Source organism: Danio rerio, chromosome 10 (assembly GCF_052040795.2).
Source record: "Danio rerio strain M-AB ecotype USA chromosome 10, GRCz13ab, whole genome shotgun sequence".
NCBI classification, from domain to species: Eukaryota; Metazoa; Chordata; class Actinopteri; order Cypriniformes; family Danionidae; genus Danio; species Danio rerio.
The window spans coordinates 48,087,683-48,109,688 of NC_141030.1; the positions used below are offsets into that span (position 1 = coordinate 48,087,683).

Genomic DNA, 22,006 nt, shown 5'->3' on the forward strand with positions numbered 1-22,006 from the left:
TGTATTGCATTACAATGTGGCTAATATATGTTATTGATAAACACTAGATTGATTTCCTGCTTTAAAATAATCCACTAGGGCGTCAGAGGTGAAGGAGCACGTGTTCTTCAAGGGAATCGATTGGCAGCAGGTTTATCTCCAGAAGGTGAGACCTTTGCCCTTTTTCTTTTCTTTTATCGAGCCTAAAGGGGTAGTTCACCCAAAGTTCAAATGTACTCACTATTTACTCATCCTTAAAGTCTGAATATCGGTAACCATTGACTTCCATTGTAGGATAAACAAATACTACAGAAGTGAATGGCTACAGGTTTGTGGCATTTTTCAAAATGTCTTCTTTTGTGTGCAACAGAAGAATGAAATCTGTAAAGGTTTCAAACATGTGAAGTGAGAGTGACAGATTTTTCATTTTTGGGTGAACTGTCTCTATATATAAATATAAGACGACGATAATAACACTAATGCTGATGTTGTTGAATAAAACACAAAAATCTGAATTTCTATAGGTTGTTTTCACGTGGTTCTGGTGATGTGTGAAATTCAGATGGAGGGCAGGAAGGAAAACTGAATGGGAAAGTCCATATTTTAGCGATTTAAACCATATTTCCAAGGAGATATAAATATAAAATATCCACATATGTTCAGGGCATGATCCTTATATCATGAGGAGGGCAGAGATTTCTACTGAACTACAATATTTTTGATCGAGACGCCCATTTGTCTTTTACGAATCCCCACGACACCCTACATCACAGGTGTCAAACTCAGTTGCTGGAGGGCCGCAGCTCTGCACAGTTTAGTTCCAACCCTAATTAAACACACCTGATCAAACTAATTGAGTCCTTCAGGCTTGTTTGAAACCTACAGGTAGGTGTGTTGGAGCAGGGTTGGAACTAAACTGTGCAGGGCTGCGGCCCTCCAGGAATTGAGTTTGACACCCCTGTCCTACATCAAGAAAACTGTGCGGAAGTCATCACAAATTCATGTGATCTGTTCAGAGCTTTAGTCCTTTATTTATCAGGGCTCGCCACAGCTGAATGAACCGCCAGGTAAAGTCTAGAAGGGATACAGCTGTGGTAAAATAGCATCATTTTTGTGACACCATACACAATCATTCATTCATTTTCCTTCGGCTTAGTCCCTTATTTATCTGGGGTCACTACAGTGAAATGAACCGCCAACTATTCTAGCATATGTTTTACACAGCGTATGCTCTTCCAGACACTACCCAGTACTGGAAACACCCATACACAGACATTCACACACACACACACACACACACACACTACGGCCAATTGTTTGTTTATCTAATTCACCTGTTGCGCATGACCGCATAAATCCCCATTTCCTAAACTTGACCCTTATGACATGGCTTTGTGGTCGTCATCCAGCAATCGATTGGCAGGCCGGAGATGTTTTCTTGGTCTTTCTGCTTTGAAAGGAATGAGTTTAAACCGATGTGATTGTGTTAGAGTGCTGACAGTAGCTGTTAGCTCGCTAAAATCCTCTCCGGGAAGTTGTGACTGTAATTTCATTCCCTTTACAGCACCATCAGCACCGCCATCAAAGCACAGAGCGCAGCTTTCAAGCGCACATTTTCATAAGACGATTACTGTCAGACCTCAAGTCACTTCCTGTGAGCAGTTTAATTCTCATTAGCCTGCGCAATCTGTAGATCTCTGTATCATGAGGGCAGGTTTCTGAAATAAAAGCTTCGTAACTGAGCCCAGAGAGCACAACGGTTCCACAAGTAAAATCTACATTCATTTTCACTGATCATTTCAGACATTTATACTTGATTGGCTGATGGAGGTTCATTTTAAAGGTGCTGTATGTCAGTTTTTTGACGCCTCTAGAATTAAAAACGCATCTGTGACTGAAATGTGATCTCTGGTGGACAGTAGCAGACTCTGAAATGAGACGCAGATTCAGAGTTCCACATGAGGTAGTTATTATGTAGCGAATAATATAAATATTTTGAATGTAAACATTAGGTGAGCAGCTACATTGTAACCCCGTGTCCTAACAACACGCTACCAGACAAGATTTGTCGTGATAAGTAGTTGGCCTGTTTGCAGCAGACGAAACACAACAAAATTGTAAATAAAGCCATTCAGAAGCACACAATAGTGCACTCACTGCACTCCAGCACAATGGTAAGGCTTATAATCTAATCCAGGGGTTTTCAAAGTGTGAGGCGCGCCTCCCCTGGGGGGCGCCAGAGCATTTCAGGGGAGGCGCGGGAAAAAAAATATTACATAATAAAAATATAATTATTAAGTTTAATTATTATATGTATTTTTTATTATATTTAAACGTTTTAATTAAACAAAGCTAAAAAAAATAATATGTCAAATATAAGAAAACCTTTTTTACCCAGAAGGCCATAGCTGTGAACTCGCTTCTGTTTGGCAAGCCCACCAATACAGGTATATGCTTGCTAATGCAATGGATCGGTTTCTGAGACCCCCCTATTCAAAGCCTTCAAGTTCAGGGCTTATACCCAAAAGACGACGATATGATGATCAGTATTTGAGTTTAGGATTTACGTGGACAGGACCAGCTGATGAACCACGACCTTTGTGTGGTTTGTCAAGATATTTTGGCTAATGACAGCATGAGACCCGCTAAACTTCGACTGTTTTGACTGGGATGGACAGTTCTTGAAACTGTTCTATTCATATTGAACCATCATCCTAGTTTTGAAAACGTTATATTAAAATATTTGTTATTACTCTGTAAATATTTGCACTTTCATGCAAATGATGATAAAAGTGAGTTAACAGTCTGACATCTGTCTGTGTCTTTAAATATACTGTATGTATGTATGTATATATATATATATATATATATATATGTGTGTGTGTGTGTGTGTGTGTGTGTGTGTGTGTGTGTGTGTGTGTGTGTGTGTGTGTGTGTGTGTGTGTGTGTGTGTGTGTCTGTGTGTGTGTGTGTGTGCATGCGTGCGTGTTTGGGAGGAGGGGGCGCCAATGGATAAGTTGTGTCAAAAGGGAGGCCCACTGTCTTAGACTTTGAAAAACCCTGATCTAATCAATACATATTAAACCTCTTTAACATGATTAAATGTACTTGATGCTTTCAGTAGTATGGCAATAAATGTAACCTGAAATGGCATTCAAACTCGAATTATTAGCATTTAACACGCTCATGAGCAGTACCTAAGCTGTCAGTTTTCTGTTGTTCAGCTGTGAGAAATAGAAGCCGTTTCTAATTTATGAATTCGAGGACTTGGTTAAAACAAAAACGCCTTTTAATATGGGAAATTTCTTCTATCGGGTGCCGTTGCTTTTATTTAGAACATGGTTTAAATCAGCCTTTAGTCTCGATCTTCAGACTCACTTCTGTTGGTCCTTAATCTGGCAACCTGCACTTGTGCGTTTTGATCCAGGAATGCAATACCTAGTTCAACCACTGGGTGTCAAACTTACACACTGCACATTTAAGGTGCGTCATTATTTTCAGATAAGCACACAGCTAAAGTTGGTTTTAAACATTAAATACAATTTTATTAGTATTATAAATTGCTTAAATTGTCATGTATTTTAATTTTTCCTGTAATAAATTTGTACATAATTATTCAAAGGGGACCTTCTTTAAAAAATCACATTAATAAGCGGTTTAAACACAGTTGCTGTGTGAATATACACAGGTTCCAATGGTAAAATTTTAATATTTCTTTTAAATAGGAGACATTCATCCTTTGAACATATCATCAGAGGGGGAACCCCTCCTCATTAACATATTACATTAGTTTTGTTTTTGAATCTGCCACTATGCCAACACACAGGTGTTTGTAGCTCCGCCCTCTTCTAAAAGGAGCACATTCTCATTTGAATTTAAATCGACAGTCAGTAAAACACCTAACTTTTAGACACCTAAAATGAGCAGTTTCAGAGAGTTAGAATATATTAATTGTGTGTTATTTTGAGCTGAAACTCCACACACATAAACACACACACACTGGGCACATGAGAGACTTATTTAACTTCTAGTAAAAAGGGGCAGAATAGGTCTTCTTCAAGGCTGAGTTGTATTTCCGCATTGAGTGATTGCCATAACCTGTGACGCATGCCTTGCGTGTAGCCATGCAGTTATACTTCTGCATTCTCTCCTTCTGTTTGTGTTGCTCTGCAATAACACTTCCGAAACAGTAGCTAGCTGGCAGTGGGTTTAATGTTCCTCTGTGTCGAGTTCATCTTTGCACCTCTAGCTCGAACTCACTCATTTAGAGGCAGGAGCCGGCGGACATGCAGCCACTTACATTTTAACCACTTAAACTCTGCTGCTATTTGGGGATTTCCGTCTGGATTTTGCCTACCCAAATTTAAAAGCTTCCCAAATCCACATGCAGAGGTGTAAATGCAAAAATTTGGTAGTATTTTAAAGAAAACCCTTTGAATTTTCATAAAACACTATTGAAAGTGTTTAAAATATCTGAATATGTTGTCTGTGTTAAAATATACACCTAAAAAAAGAGGCGCTTTTTTTTTTTTTTTTTTATGAACTTAAATGTGAAAGTGAACCTTTTAGGTTGTGTGTGGTCTAGCGTGCTGTAATTAATGTTGGTGGTTCCTGCACATGTCTGTAATCATAGGAAAAAAGAAAAAGGTCTCCACCATAATCTATGCAGAAGTTATTGCTGATGAGAGGTGCTGTACAAGCCACAGAGACAGATCCTTGTTTACATATTTCACTATTCTTTTGTTTGATCAAACATAATTCACTGTGTTTGGAGCACGTCAGACATATAAAAGGATTACATATGCACATCACCTCAAAAACAGAGGAGAATGACCCTGAAGCGCACAGCATAAGGTAAGAGATGACAGCTGTCTGTGCTATCTGGGGCTGCTTATTGATCATGAATGTATTGCTTTCACTTCTGCACAATGCAAACACCGCGATTCATTCGGCAACTGTTTGATATGTGAATATAATTCAGTAAAAAGAATGCTAGAACTGTATGAGCACCGGCAAGAGCTTTCATTTGAGCTATAACTTGTACATGTGTCATATAAAAATAGGAAAATGAACCAATGTAAAATACCTAGTTCGGGTATCAAAATAATGTGTATTTAAGTGTAAATAACTTATATACAGTAGAACAAAAACCAAAGTGATGCACATGTGCATAAAATATAGATTCTACACTTTCAAATGACACCACTTACGGGGGTCTGGTGCAACGCTAGCCCTTTAAATCTGAAAGCGAAAGTCGATGACGTCACGGACCCCGTACCGAGTCCGCAGAGTTTAAGTGGTTAAAGTAATCACAAAGCATAATGATTCGGATGGAGCTCTTCCACAGGATTCCACACTTGTTGTGCCAGCAGGCTCACTCATTTCCTAGCCACACTTGTCAGCACTACCAAGCCGACCAATCACAGAACTTGCGCTACATGTCATTGCAACGTGTAGTTACTGTCTTTTTTCTAGAGGTGAAGGGTATGCGACTGCGAAGACTGCGCTGGACCACTCTTGTACACTTGAAGCAGAAGTATAAATCAGCCTTTAATATGAATCACATTATGTCATCAATAGGGGTGTAACAATACACTCAGCTCACGATACGATGTGTATCACGATATAATGTTCACGATTCGATATGTATCACGATATTTGGAATAAAAATTGAAAATGAAACTGAAATGCAAATTTTACCAAGTAAACTATTTTTTATGTATTTCTTTTGTTTCAACTTGTTAAACTGAACCTTCTTTAAGAAAATAAATTAAACAGGCCTGTCCCTGGAAAATAAAACAATTTAAAAACTTCTTAAAAATATTATTGAAATGACAGAGACAAAATTAAGGAACAATTTAAGTAAAGGTGCAAAAAAAAAAGCTTTCTATTCAATTGAATTTAACAGTAAGAGCTTAAGGCTTTGCTTGGTCACTTTATTTTTTGTGTGTGCAAAAAAAAAATCCACATTTCCAGGTATTTAATTCATATTTAATTAAATTCATTTAGAGATATCTCTAATTACAATTGTGACTAGTCAAAACTCATTTAGAGATATCTGCAAATATTTTTCAATGGAAGTCAATGGAGGAATATGACTGGTCATAATATATTTGCAGATATCTCCAATCTGATTTCGTACTAGTACAATTGTAATTGCAGATATCTCTAATTGTCATTCTGACTAGTTGAATTATAATTATGACTAGTCAAAATATAATTAGAGATATCACTAAATATGGATAGTCAGATCAAAGGTTTAAATGCTAAAACGGCTTGCCATACGCGCGCGTCTATCATAGTCCGCCCTCTGTAGTAACAGCTCACGTCATGTGTGATTTTGCGGCAGGAACATTATATGAAGACAGAATGATATTTTAGGGTGAATTGTACCTTATAAATACAGTATGTGACTCTTTCAACACCATTAGGAGGTATCCCTGTCGCTGTGCAAAGTATGTAAATCACTGTGAAGACTTTAAAACTTAGGATGTGTGACCCAGTATGCGTGTCAAAAAGCGGACGAGACTAAAGCAATGACTGTACAACCGAAATGTTGCCAGACGTCTGATTTTGAGAGGATGGGCCATCCTCTATTTCAGCTCCACTCATCTTGGTCTGCTAACATTACTGCTGCTGCAATCTGAACTCACGTGCGACAGCAGGTGGAACGTAGCTCACGTGCAAACAGCTCAACTAATAAGAGAAAACGGACGTCATATCGTAATCAAATCGTCATAACGCCACGATGCATATCGAGACATTTTTGCATCGCAATAAATCGTACAACGATAAATCGTTATCAATATTTCCCTGAAGGTCTTGAAGTCATGCAGTGTTATTAGGGAAAATGTTTACAAACCCTGTGTGAGATTAAAAAACCAAAAAAGAAAAATTATAGCAGCAGAATTGGTCTACAATGCATAAGCACATCCCTCTCATGCTCATTTTAAAGCCTGTTCATGTTTGCATTAATATTGCGATTCATTAACTATCTATCTATAATGGCTTTCAGTATCCTCCACCACTCATTCCCCCCAGAGGTGAGGTCAACGCTGCGGACGCCTTCGACATCGGCTCCTTCGACGAAGAGGACACCAAGGGAATCAAGGTAAACCCACGAACCATGAGAGCAAACCTTCCCTCTTCCCTCTGGGCTCTGCAGGCTCTGCTTCAGCTCACTGACTGACTCTTGTGTAGGTTTTAAAGTGGACTGGAGATGGAGCATGTCAGACCTAAGAGCACTTGAGCTTGTGTTTCATGCTTGGACATCTGCAGGAATTTTCCACTATGCTGTGAGCTTTAAATGACTCCCTGCAGCTGGATCTTAGTGTGTTTATACGCAATAACACTGAGCTGGATGATGCTGGGAGAATATGGAAAATTGATGCTGAGGATTTTAATAACTATATGTGACTGGACTATATAACCAGTCATAAGTAGAGTGTTTATACGCAATAACACTGAGCTGGATGATGCTGGGAGAATATGGAAAATTGATGCTGAGGATTTTAATAACTATATGTGACTGGACTATATAACCAGTCATAAGTAGAGTGTTTATACGCAATAACACTGAGCTGGGTGATACTGGGAGAATATGGAAAATTGATGCTGAGGATTTTAATAACTATATGTGACTGGACTATATAACCAGTCATAAGTAGCGCGTTTATACGCAATAACACTGAGCTGGGTGATACTGGGAATATTGTTGTGAATCGTGAACATGGTGTGTGTGTAATATAGGGATGGGGAGACGACTCCAAAAGAGTTGATTCCTCGCCTCTCCCAGAGTCGTCTGTTTTTTCAAGTCCTCCTGCATGAAGCAGTTACGTGCTCCAGTTATAATGCTTATTCTTGAGTGCGATGAACACCGAAGGCGCCCGCTGTGAATGCGCGATCACACTGTTTACGCTTTTGCTTTTGAATTCCGCCACCTAAAGCAGTCTAGGCTATTAAATAGTGCTGCGGGATGAAGTTTGCTTTCCTTTTCAAACTCCTATAAGCACACGCACCTTTGCATTTTGGTTTGGATCTGCCTGCGATGTCAAGCTTGCTGTGATATAAATGAAATATAGTTGTATATGTGTGCGAATGTGGTGCAGATCGGATATTGGCGGATCGATGTCTTAAATTAGCACTGCAGGTAAATGTATGATGTTATGTTAGGCTGTTGGCTGCTATAGGCTCAATTAAAATATTTATTTAACCCATGCACATTTCACGAATAAATAAATAAAACTCCAATCATAATGACAAAAGTAGATTATTGTCACAAAATCTGACAATACATGTGTTCTGGTTTTGGCCCCGAACACACTTAATTTTTTAATCACCACAAAAATAGATTAGAGTTTTACCAAATGAAATTCGTTTCCAAAAGAGGATTTGTAAATAAAAATATAGCCGAGGTTAAATGTTCAAAAACTTGGTCTGACTCACTCCCTATCTTCCGACGTAGACTATGTCGTCCCATTATGAACACACCCTTATTAAATTACAATAATAAACAAATTGCACAAAGCAAACAGTGATATTTAAAAGGAAAGTAATGAGCTATTGAAAAGTACACTTTAAAGAAAACACATTTACGAGAGAGAGAGAGAGAGAGAGAGAGAGAGAGAGAGAGAGAGAGCAATATGAGATGCTTTAGGCGCAGTCTGTCACGCTGATTTTATTTATCATTTTAGGTTTATGTATGAATTAAGTTAAATCTTTCGTGTTTGGGGTTTAATAATTAATTGGTCATTTAATTATTTATTAACATAAACATTTATTAACAAACATTTTTATATACACACACACACACACACACACACACACACACACACACACACACACACACACACATATATATATATATATATATATATATATATATATATATACACACACACACACATATATCATATACACACACACACACACACACACACACACACATATATATATATATATATATATATATATATATATATATATATATGTATACACACACACATATATCATATACACACACACACACACACACACACACATATATATATATATATATATATATATATATACACACACACACACACACACACACACATATACACACATCATATATATATATATATATATATATATATATATATATATATATATATATATTTTTTTTTTTTTTTTTTTTTTAATAGATCTTTTTATTTTTTTCTGATCTTTTTATTTACATTTTGGTCAATAAAACAATTTCAAAAGTATTTGAAAAACAGAGACAGTTCTCTTTGCTCCAACAGAGCCCCCCGCTCCACTGCACCATTTCTATACAATATGCTATGCCCATATTTTATCTGTTTTACATTGTGTCTTGAAATATATACACATACAAGACAAGTAGATAAAAGTTCTATTATATGTTCACTCATCTATTGTACATACATACGCACACAACGAGTCACAGCAGGCTTAGGAAAAGAAAAATAAAGAAATAAAATTATTACATTTGAACAACGGTTAAACTGAAAATATTAAGTTTGGATCCATTTGTTTTGTATATGTCAGCACTGGCTGCCAAATAAGATCAAATTTTTGACTGCAGCCTTTGGTGGAGTACTGAATCTTCTCCATTGTAAGATGGTTATTTTAGTTGTTTTAGTATTATTGTCTAAACGTTTTAACTGGGATCTGTGATTAAACCAAATATTCCTATAATAGGGCAAGAATCAATTGATGCATGTAAAACATTTGAAAAAAAATTCAATAATAATTGCCAGAATGTGGTAATTTTAGATCATGACCAAAACGTGTGTGATTAGCTATCTCTACTTCACATCTAATCAAACCTTTATATTAAGAATTCAATTCAATTCAGCTTTATTTGTATAGCGCTTTTACAATGTAGATTGTGTCAAAGCAGCTTCACATAAATGGTCATAGTAACTGGAACAGTGTGGTTCAGTAACTGGAACAGTGTGGTTCAGGTTTTAGTGTTTAAGTTCAGTTCAGTTCAGTTTAGCTCAGTTCAGTGTGATTTAATCATTACTGAGAGTTCAAACACTGAAGAGCAAATTCATCGATGCGTAGCTCTACCAATCCTGAACCATGCGAGGCAGTGGCGACAGCAGAGAGGGAAAAAAAACTTCACCTGATGGGAGTGAAGAAAAAAAACCTTGAGAGAACCAGACTCAGTTGGGCACGACCATTTTAATTTCTCCGCTGGCCAAAAGTCTTGTGCAGAGCTTCAGTCACCGCGGTGGAGGCTGGAAGATGGCCTCAGCGAAGACTCGTCTGTCCCTGGAGCGTTTAGTTATATTTAGACTATTCTATATACTTTTTTTAATGTTGTTTGGGCTCAATTGGGATGTTTTTTTAATTATTATTTGTTAATGAACTGCTACTCATCTTTCCATTAAACATTTCAATAATAAATTAATGTTTTAACTTTCTGTCTTCAAGATTGCAATGTAATTTTCTAAGTTATCTAAACTAGACAATTAAAATATGCTGTAAAAAAAGCATAGGTTGATAACTATTTTATTTTGGCTGGAAATGATTTACTGCTGGTTTTGTCTGACCAGAGAACTGCACAGTGTTGCAATTGACGCAATAGCAGTGTGCAAAGCGCGATTTAAGACAGCATGTTTAATCCTTGCGCTATTTTAAGTGAATGCAAATGGAGTCGATTCCACCGACTCCAAAATTAGGAGTCGAGAATCGAAGTCGACTCCAAAAACCCCGAACCAAACACTCCTAGTGTGATGTGTGTTTAGCTAATCTCTGAGGCTCAGCGCGCAGACATGCATGCATTCTCTTTCATGCTTTTACAAACATGAATATATTGAATACACATCAATAAAAGCACATCAGATGCTGCAAAAGTCCTGTAACAGCGCACGCTTTTACTCATTTCTATATGAAACTGAGCTTTGAATAGCAACCGATGCGTACTGCTGGAAAGGGGTGGGATATGATGCAATAATCATTTAATCTCAGTTCATTTTTCATAATCGTTCGAGGCCAAAATCAAAACCAAATTTTAATGCATTGCACAGTAAGGTCCTAATGTGTGTGGAAAGAGTCTTCTTAAAGCAGGGGGTGTCCACACTCTGTCCTGGAGGGCTGGTGTCCTGAAGGGTTTAGCTCCAACCTTAATCAAACACACATGAAGCAACTAATCAAGCTCTTACCAGGTATACTAGAAACTTCCAGGCTGGTGTGTTGAAGCATGTTGGAGCAAAATTCAGCAGGACACCAGCCCTCCAGGACCGACTTTTGCACCCCTGCCTTAAAGTATTGAATTTGAGTCTGATTCCTGTATATACCCTGACAATAAGTGTGTGATTTTGGACGCACCAAGAGTGTCTGAATTGAAAGTTATTGTGTTGTTTGTGTTTTCTCTCAGCTTCTGGACAGCGATCAGGAGCTGTATAAGAACTTTCCGCTGGTGATCTCCGAGCGCTGGCAGCAGGAGGTGGCCGAGACCGTGTATGAAGCTGTGAACAGCGACACGGATAAAAACGAGGCTCGCAAGAGGGCCAAAAACAAGCAGCAAGGCCACGAAGAAGGTCAGACACCGCACTTCATCATTGGCTTTATTGTGATTTTATTTCCTCCCTATTAAAATCCCTATTACTGGAATCATTGTAGTTGATCAGAAATGCTAAATTCTGTATGTTTAAAGGAATAATTCACTCAAAATGTTCATCCTTTCCTCATTTACTCAGCCTTCACTTCTCTTAAACCTGTTTGAGTTTTTGTTTGTGAAGATATTTTGAAGAATGTTGTCTTTGATTTTCATAACATGTGTCTTTCCTACTATGCATGCCAGTTTCCAGCATTCTTCAAAGTATCTTCTTTTGTGTTCAGCAGAAATGAGGAAACTTATCTGCTCCAACAGCCTAGTAGTACTGTGTGCCAGCATTTATACACCTGAGTTTGATTCCCAGCTCGGTCCCCTCTCTCTGCTCTCGATGCTATCCTGTCTGAAATCTCACTGTCCAATATTATAATAAAGATGAAAAAACCCTAAAAATAATTATATTCAAGGCATATAGAAATATAAAAACATATATAAAAAGAAATATAAATGTCAGGGCTTCCCACAGGTTTGAAATATACTTGGTGTGGTAGCCGGATTGAAACGCATCTTTTATCCACAGCACATAAAGGATCATTATTGTTTATAAATAATGTGATTTTTAACTATATTTTTATTTATAATGACACTGTTAAACACCTTTTCTTTACAATGGGTTAAAGTTATTTAAAAAGGCTGTTGAAATAAAAGAAATCCACTATTTTTTTTTTACTTTTAGGCTATTTAAGAGCCATGTGCACCCACTGACAGGTCAAATCTGCCTCTCTCTCTCTCTCTCTCTCTCTCTCTCTCTCTCTCTCTCTCTCTCTCTCTCTCTCTCTCTCTCTCTCTCTCTCTCTCTCTCTCTCTCTCTCTCTAAAGTTGCTTTATTGGCATGACATTTACAGTATTGCTAAAGCATTTTAGATATAATATGATATAATATAGATATAATACTTGCATAAAGTATGTAATATATTAACATAATTAAATTAATAAAATATACAGCAAATCAGAAATAAATATCCGAAAAATTGTATAGAAATAGACATTATTGCTCAAAATTATAATATTTGCTAGGAATAAAAAGTGTAGATTATTTAAATAAGGCAATTTAGTTGATTACCCGATTCTAATAGTAAACCAATATTTTGTAGCGAGCGTGTTTTATTCTCTCCGAGTATACAGTAGAGTTTATCTGAGTCCTTTATTCAGTGATTAATCATTTAATGTTTCTCTTGTGGCTGTGCGCATGCGGTCAGTAGTAATAGTAGTAGGTAATGGAAAAACACATACGAACAGGGTGTCCGCGAGGTCTTAAAGTATTAAAAGTTGATTAATTATGAGAAAATGAAGTTGTGTTTTTATGAGGTCTTAAATTTTGTTCGAGCGTTGTCCAACGTGTTTGACTCCAAAAAAGCATAAATATATTTATTTTCCTCCTAATATTAACAATCGTGCGCTTGATCCATGCGATTGGTTTGGGCTGGGGTGCATCCAGCAAGGCTACCTCGTCTGGGAAATGTCACATAATTTGCGACAGACGCAGGAAGGTGATGTGACGCTCTCCACATGTAGAGAAACAAACAGCAAAATGAGAAAATGAAAGTTTGCTTACTCCTGGTTGGACAAAGACGAGTTTTAACAGTGTCTGAAGCCTGTCGCTGAAAACAACTGCATAATTTATTCTTTCAAGCTTTGTTTCTTCTGGGCTTGTCTGAGTTCTGTTGCACGGTTGTGCTCCATTCATTTATTTAACTACAACTGTTCATTAACTACTGCTTAAGTTAAAGATTTGATACTGATTAGAACTTGAAGTGGCGAAGAGGTCTTCAAATATTCTGAGAAGCTCTTTAAAAAGTCTTAAAAAGGTATTGAAATGACCTTTAGGATTCCTGCATATACCCTGATTAATAATAGCAACTTTAGAAAGCGAAAGTAAAACCTGAATCCTGGACATTTTAGGAGATTCAGAAACTACGGTCAGACACATTTAGGCTCAAAAGTCAAAAAATATTCAAATACAAATAAAATATAAAGGGATGAAAATAACAGTATTATTCATGTGTCTCCAGCAAATATACCTGCCTAAGTAAAGTTTATGTGTGGGAAGAACTAAATATATTTAAAGAAATATAAAATAAATATATACTTTTAGACAACTATCTCTTTACTTTATAAAAAGTAATGTTTTTACTCACCGGTGCTGCATTTAATTGCCTTTAAATATAGAAACATTGATATATTATTACATTTTGAAATAAATACTATGTATTATAATATATTTCTTTATTCCTGTTATTAAAAGCTGAATTTCAATATTATACACACATAATAAAGGTAATTCTTAGTATTTAACAGAAAGTTTTTTTTTCATGTGATAATGCATTTCTCATAACTGATTTCATGTGTGTTTGTCATGATGACAGCACATAATATTTGACTAGTTATTCTTCAAGATACTAGTTTTCAGCTTAAAGTGCCAGTTAAAGACTACTGATTTTAAATACTGTGAAAATTGTTTTTGCTTTTTGAAACATCAAAAATATGTAAATAATAACTAAGATTTCAGCTTTCACAGGAGGGCTGATAATTAAGTTAATTAACTCTATATGTTATGTAAAGCAGAGCTTTTTGTGTGGGGAATGTGTCATCATTATTAATGTAGATACTGTCGATATTTCGAGGATTGTTTTTCTTCCAGAAGTCCAGATATTTGTGAGTAGCGAGGGTGTCGTGGCCGTGTACACAGAACAGCTGCTTGCAAAATGCTGTTTGTAAACATCCTGTTTGCTCTCATTCAGCGCACTCTCATTTTCAACCTCTGAGAACTGAGGGAGTCTGCTCCACAGCGGCTTGTATTTCGGACATCCAGATGGTCAAGGCACATATTTTAAATTTGTTTTAATGAGCGCTCTATCCAGGCGACATGTTGTCTGCGGCACAAGGCTAACTACGCACTCTTAAAGGTGCAGAATGTAGGATTGACCTTGTGGTTGATGGAAGTGTTACAGTTGGAAAGGCGACCCTCCTCTGACTTTGACTTGTTGCACACACTTATTGACGACACAAACAGCAGCTAGCTCACTAGCTTACACTTTAAACTGCTGAGCTAATGTTTACATCTGTAATATTTGTATTATTTTCTAAAAAAACAAATTAAAAAAACGTATGTGGATGTGGAACTCTGAATCTGCGTCTCATTTCGGAGGCGGCTTCTGTCCTCCAGAGGTCGTATTTTTAGCTGTGCCTGTTTACTTCGATAGAGCCTTCAAGACTGAAATGAAATACACTGTTTTTAAGGCAACCTGGGATGCTGCAATACAATTGGCTAAACTAGTAGTGGCAAAGACACACAATCTGACACGAAATGCACATCCTCAAAGCAGAACATCAGACTTTATTGTTTATTGAAAGTATTGTTTTTCAGATTAAACATATGTTTATTTAACATCTGCAAACATATTATGGTATTGTTAAGCTTTAGAAGAGTCTTGTGACCCAATGATAGTTTTTGGTTGGTCTCAAATTTACGCAGATGTACCTTTACCTGTTTACCCGTGTTGTTTTTGGAGGTAAAATGTTTGAATTATTTGTATTTGTAATGATCAGACTTAATGCAGAAACACTGTGATTGACATCCTCCCTGTACGTGTCATCAAAGGGGGAAAGCCCCGCCTACTAGTGCCCATCTCTCCCTCATTAGCATCTCCAGCAGCCCTGAGTGAGAAGCAGCCGTCTGTCCATTAGCCATTAGAGTGTTTGAGCTGCTGAAGATAATGTCAGAGGATGATTATAGATGTGGAGCTTTAGATGAACAGCGACAGGAGCGACATAGACTGACAGAAGCATCAAGCACACACTGACCGCAACCATTTTAACACAGATAACATCAGTGCTGCTTTTGAATCTGCCACTATGCTGATGCACAGACATCTGTAGCTCCGCCCTCTTCTGAAAAGACCACAATCTCATTTGAATTTAAAGTGACAATCACCAAAACACCACAATTAGGATCAAAGCCTGAAAGGGTCAATTTCAGAGAGATGGAAAACATCATCTGTGTGATATTTTGAGCTCAAACTTCTCACACACACACTAAACACATCAGATACTTATTTACATCTTGTTAAAAGGTGCATAATATGTCTCCTTTAAGCAGATTATTATCCTTTTTTTTCTGATGTGAACTCTAGTGTGTGTTAAAGCATGTGCTGTCTACTGAATTTCACACAGTGGTGCAGGAGTTAAAGGCCTGTTGTACAGCAGTGCTACATTCTCCAGCCTGAATTGAAGCTCACGACTGACGTCAGCTAATTGACTTTCACAGACGCAGCATCATTTCCGCCTGCGACCTCGAGCAGAGGCTTGAACCCTGTGTGTTTGTCACACAGCGCTGTTTCCCCCCAGGGAAAGACACAGCACCATCACATGACCGGCTGTGTGATGGTCAGAAATAGATCTGAAAGAGGCCGTGTCATTTAGCAAACACCGAATTAATCGTGTGACCTGAAGACACAAGCGCAGGAATCCAGAGCTGGTTAAAGCTCAACGGGAGTTAGGAATAATAGTGACCTGCTTTGGATGTAAAACGAACGATTGTGGTCATACATTAATAACACATGCCAAAGAGAATGAGGCAAAACAGTGTGAACACAGGTGCAATCAGATTGATTTGTTTATTTTATTTATATTTATATTGATTTATTTATTGATTGATCTCTTTGTATAATCTGTTCGTTTCAGCATAGGATAATATATCATTTTGAATCGCAATAAAATTGATGTCAGTATCACTGCAACAATGGAAATCCACAAGTGTGTTGATCTTCGAGATGTACCGAATTTTCGGCCACCGAAATTTTATCAGCCGAAGTATGTTTAGTGGACCCTCTTAGTTTTGTGGCTTCATTCATTGTTGGGATACTCTTTTAAATCTAGAAGCAGTAACAACTTATATCGACATATATATATATATATATATATATATATATATATATATATATATATATATATATATATATATATATATATAGCATCACAGACACATTTTAACTCTTGGAGAAGATCCTCCCACATGATCTATTTGTAAAAGCAGTTTAACATTCAAGCATGTTTGTTGGCTTCGTTTTGCGTCTCCAGAATGTGTGTGTGTAAAGTTTCAGCTCAAAACACCCATCAGATTTGTCATGATACCTTTTACAAGATCTTTTTTTAACATTTTTCCCCTATGGGACCGTTAAGTCGTACTGCGCCTTTAAAGGGTCACGAAACACCAGAACACATGTGTTGAGCTGTTGACAGTGGTATATGTGTCCCACACTGCTATAAACACTATTAGGACACCTATATTTCACTAAAAAGCGTAAATTGGTTGTTTTTGCGTTATTTCAAGCAAATTCGTACTTCCGGTTTGAAACTCATTTTTGAAGTTGCGTCACGGTCATGACATAATAGCGTGTATTCCAGCGTGCAGACTGGACGTCTGTGCCAGAGTGAATCTTATTACGTCTTACAGTGTGCTGCATTAATGCATGAGTAAGGCTTGGTTCAAACCAATCAGAGCGCTCTATTGTGCAACTTCATTAATATTCATTACTGTCACAGTGTTTAGACGACAGAGACGCCACGTTGTGTTGGCAAAACAAGCGTGAAGTGTTGCTTTTATAGTTTGCTGCAGTTCAGTTTTGTTTTCATTTTCTCTCTGTGAGAGCTCAGCTGGAGTCACGTGTGGATTAACAGTGTACGCGACGCTCGACAACAATAACTTACGTGTCTAAGGAGGATTATTGTTTACCTGAGAGCTGTTCTCATCTGCAAACGCTGAGATCCGGATTCGCTTGTAGTCTCCACTTAATAAAGACGCGGCTCTAGTTGCTGGTGATTGTCCTGTCTCTACAGATTTGGTAAGTGAGCGAGCAGCGCTCTTTGTTTATTCAGTTTGTTCGTATCAAACTAAGTTAACTATTGCACCGAGTGTAAACATGTTACCACCACAACCAAACTTTAACCTCGTGTAGGGTTTTCACTGCATTTTGTGACCGGAATAACACACGCGGCTTTCTGACGCTACCTGACGTGTGCATCTAAGTTTCCGGGAAATGCAGAGTTTTTTTTCTCTCATTCGCCGTGCGGTATCAAACATTGCATGAAAAATACACGCTTACAGCAGTTCCTCCAATCAAATATCTGATTTGTCGTGAGGGACATGACTGAATTCCCTGAATGAAAGAGCCAAACTGCAGTTAAAGTCCAACATTTAATCATTTGGCAAATAATTTAACTACAGATGTCCATGTAGGTTAAACACCATCACTTTCTACTGTGGTTGTGTGTTTTGACTCTGAAATTCAGCGCGTGCCCAAATAGACACTCCCACACCATCCCACTTTTCTTCCTCCGACACTCCCCCCTAAACAGAGCTGGACACGCCCACTTTTCTGACTTTTTCCAAAGTAGAGGTGTGAAAACACGCTGCTGAAACGAGGGGCTTTCATGGCCCTTTAAGGATAGTCTGCCCCGCCCACCGTTTCTACGTGTCTTTCTGCGCTCCTAAATCTCCTCCCTTGGCTGCGTCAGACAACAGACAGACAGACTTAGGAAGAAGATCTCACGTAGCTTTCGTGAGAAATACTACAGGAAGAACTTTACCAATGAGTATTTGTTGTGGAGATGCATCGATGAGTCAATGTACAAAGTTCACGCACACACAGATAAACACACACACTCTGACAGACAGAGCGCGTTTAGCTTCACACTCTTTCTGCAGGCATATGTGACAGGATACAGGTTAATCTCCACTGCTGTGTGGATATCCGTCATGTTAATGTACAAAATAAACCTGATTTAACGTCCACTAACCGCGGATGTGCTGATGAAGTAAAGCTGAAGTGAATCGCTGTACTTCATTACACACGTGCTCTGTTTTAAAACATGTTAAACTTGTGAAACTCACTCTTGACCATCATTTGATGGCGATTGATGATCCTAGCGAACTGAACACACCTTTTATTCTCAGTTGCTTTGCGCTCGTCTGGTCTTGTCGACATGATTATACACGTGACTACCGTGACATGCTACGTGAGGCTGTCAATCAATATTGGTCAATTTTGAATCTGCCACTATGCTGACACAGGCATTTGTTGCTCCGCCCTCTTCTATAAAGAGCACAATCTAATTTGAATTTAAAGCGACAGTCACCAAAACGCCACCATTAGGATCTAAGCCTAAAAGGGTCAGTTTCAGGGAGTAAGGGTGTACTCACACTATGTACAGTTGCCTTGAGCCGTGCCGAAGCACGCTTGTCTCCTCCCCCGACGGCCCACACTCACATTACATTCAGGCCTGGGCACTCTTCATTGATGGTGTGCTGTTCAGTAAGCGCTCTCGCTCAGCACAGCGGCCGGAGATTTCTTTAGTTATATCGTTTTATTTGTTTCATATGCGGAGACACGCACGTAAAAGTCACGTCTCGTCTTCAGTTATGGGCTCAGGAGCGCTTTGCACTCACACTACACGCAAGTGAACCGGGCTCTGGCACACCACTTCCAACGGGGCCAGGGCCGGCCAAGTGAACCGTGCCTGAGCCCGATTCAGCGCACTCACACTTCTCAAACGATCCAGGAAACGGGTCTGGGCACGGTTCGGATAGCATAGTGTGAGTACACCCTTAGAGATGTTATCTGTGTGCTATTTTGAGCTGAATCTTCACACACACACACACCCTAGGCACATATTTTACAACATTAACAGGGATATAATAGGTCAACTTTAAGTTTGTTCATTCCTTTGAAGTAAAACAGTGTAAATTAAGAGTTTTAGCAATAATCTAAAGCCAAACCTCAATATAATCTATATCTCCATGAAAATAGCCATAGAAGCAAGTGGACATGGCATTATAAAAAATGTAGTGGTTGCTTGCTTTTACAAATGTAGTTGTTGCTTTCTTAGTTCCCAGTGTTTTTTTCTGGATTATCAAGGCACTTTAACCCCTTCCCCCACCCCCTGCCCTATATAATGTTTATAAAATATTTTTAAAAGAAGATGTTCATGTCTTGTTTACGTCGGTTCATTTGTTATTCAACCCAACAGAAGACAAGTGTCGATTTCAGCTCACATTTCATTTAATCATCAATAGCTCTGTTTTCATCCGTTTACTCGTGTGTGTGTGTGTGTGTGTGTGTGTGTGTGTGTGTGTGTGTGTGTGTGTGTGTGTGTGTGTGTGTGTGTGTGTGTGTGTGTGTGTGTGCGATTTTGTGTTAAATTGGTGGATTCAAACACCAAAATGTGTAAATACAGCAGTTTTTAAATGTGGACTAAAATGGCTTTTTGTTTGATAAGAAAACATGTAAATTAGGTACGACTGAAACTAAGAAAGGTTGACTTTTTAAACTGGATGTAATACAGCTGTATGATGTTATCTTGATGTTATGAACAGCAAATTTACTATGGAGGAAAATTAAGCTACAGCAGTTTCCACTTATTTTTTATCTGCAAATATTGTTTTTATTCTTAATGGATGCTTTTTTTTTTTTCAAACCAAGGCTAATCTCACAAGGAAACTTTTTAATGTCAGATTAGTGGCTTATTCGTACACTTTCCTATGACTGAACTTGTACTAATTAGCATTTGTAAAATGGAGGAGTGGCACCCAACCACACCCCTAAACCCATCCATGATTTGGGGATAAGCAGATCCTACTAAATTGTACGAATGAGATTGTACGAAGTCATACGAAGTAGCCGATTAATCAAAAAGTAAAGAATTACTGTAAAAACGTGTTTTTAAAACCTTATTTTGAACTATTTATTTAAATGTAATTGTAGGTGCGTATGATTAGATCATTGGTTCCGACGCATTTGTATCTTGAACAGTTTGATAATAAAATAAAATGTCCGTGTCTTTGAGAATAAAGTTAGATGTCTCAATCTATTTATTGTCCATTTAGTCAAAAGTAAACATCCAAATAAACATGAACTCATTCTCAAGTCCATCATAGTCAAAAGGTTTGTTTGACCTTCTTTTACGCCCTGCAGGTCATCAATAGGAGAGCATAAATACATTAAAATGCATTATACACCCTCTAGTGGTGTGAGAAAATTGCACAAAAAATGGCTCCTACAGTAATAATTAAAAATAGATGTAAATTAATTCAGCTTTTTTTTTCAATTTGGATATAACACTCCATATGAGTGTTATAAGCATATGATCATTCTCCTTGTGTGTGACTTTTGTGCAGATTACGCGCTGGGGAAGGACTGCATCATGCACGGCTACATGCTAAAGCTAGGAAACCCCTTCCTGACGCAGTGGCAGCGGCGCTATTTCTATCTGTTCCCCAACCGTGTGGAGTGGAGAGGTGAAGGAGAGTCTCGGGTAAGAGCTGTGTGTGTGTGTGTGTGTGTGTGTGTGTGTACGTGTTTTTTGTGACATATCAGGACACAAATCTGTATAATGGCATGGGTATGACACAGGTATTACAAAAAGGAGGTGAAATATGAGGACATTGGTGACATCCTCATTTCTCAAAATGCTTATAAATCCTACAGGATGAGTTTAATCAGAGAGTAAAGCTGCACACAGTCTCCTGTGATGGTTGGGTTTAGGGGTGGGGTGAGGGCAATACAATATACGGTTTGGACAGTATAAAATGAATGGAAACTCATGTAATGTCCCCACTTTTCACAAAAACAAATGTGTGTGTGTGGTGTGTGTGTTGTCAGTGCTGTTTATATCAATATAATTGGTTAACCGACAGATTTCTGAGATTGAATGTTGCCTGTTTGTCCATACGCTGTAGGAACGTTGGACTAAAACGTTAAAAAAACGTAAATTCAAGGTGAGTCTGGTGCGTTTGAGCTGATTCCTCCTCTTCCTCGGTTTTTATAATCTATTAATAGTTTTCACATGACGGCACACACTGGAGGGCAAAACAAGATTATCATCATTATATAATTATTGAAAACTAATGATATTTAATTATATCTGTTAATCTTTAATTAAGCTAACCCTACGGTGTGACCATTGCTGGTGCACACATTGCAATATCAATGCTCCAATGTTATATTGTGCAGCCCTACTGTGAATAAAAGTCCTTTTTCTCGGGTAAACATTCATTCATTTATTCATGTTCCTTCAGCTTGGTATCAAGGGTTGCCACAATGGAATGAACCACCAACTATTCCAGCATATGCATTACACAGCTGATGCCCTTCCAAATGCAACCCACTCTTGCACACACACTCATACCGGTTAAACATGACGTGTGAAATATTTGTAAAAGGATCCAAATTTGGCAGGAGCGCTAATAACTGTGTCTCCAGCAGTCTTTGCCCTCCAGTCGAGTGATTTCTGTTTCTCGAAGAAGACGAGGAGGAACAGCACTGCTCTAGAGATTAGCGTGTGGTTTTCCTCCATCCCGCTGCGGTATATTCCTGTAGTACCTGCAGCCGTGATCCACATCCT

At 38.1% G+C, this 22,006-nt stretch overlaps 1 protein-coding gene across 8 annotated transcripts in view; it reads left to right on the plus strand.

The window, feature by feature from the left end:
- The window catches only part of grk3 (G protein-coupled receptor kinase 3), a 146,470-nt gene that overhangs the window by 113,051 nt on the left and 11,413 nt on the right, over positions 1-22,006 (plus strand). For 4 of the 8 annotated variants that reach the window (XR_015500517.1, XR_015500518.1, XR_015500519.1 and 1 more), the window contains 4 exon segments: positions 79-145; positions 6,995-7,090; positions 11,369-11,531; positions 20,781-20,917. Coding sequence is in view for 2 of the 8 variants with exons in the window: in NM_001134725.1 (NP_001128197.1) it covers positions 79-145; positions 6,995-7,090; positions 11,369-11,531; positions 20,781-20,917 (463 nt within the window). In the remaining 6 variants the exon portion in view is untranslated. 8 annotated transcript variants of the gene reach the window in all.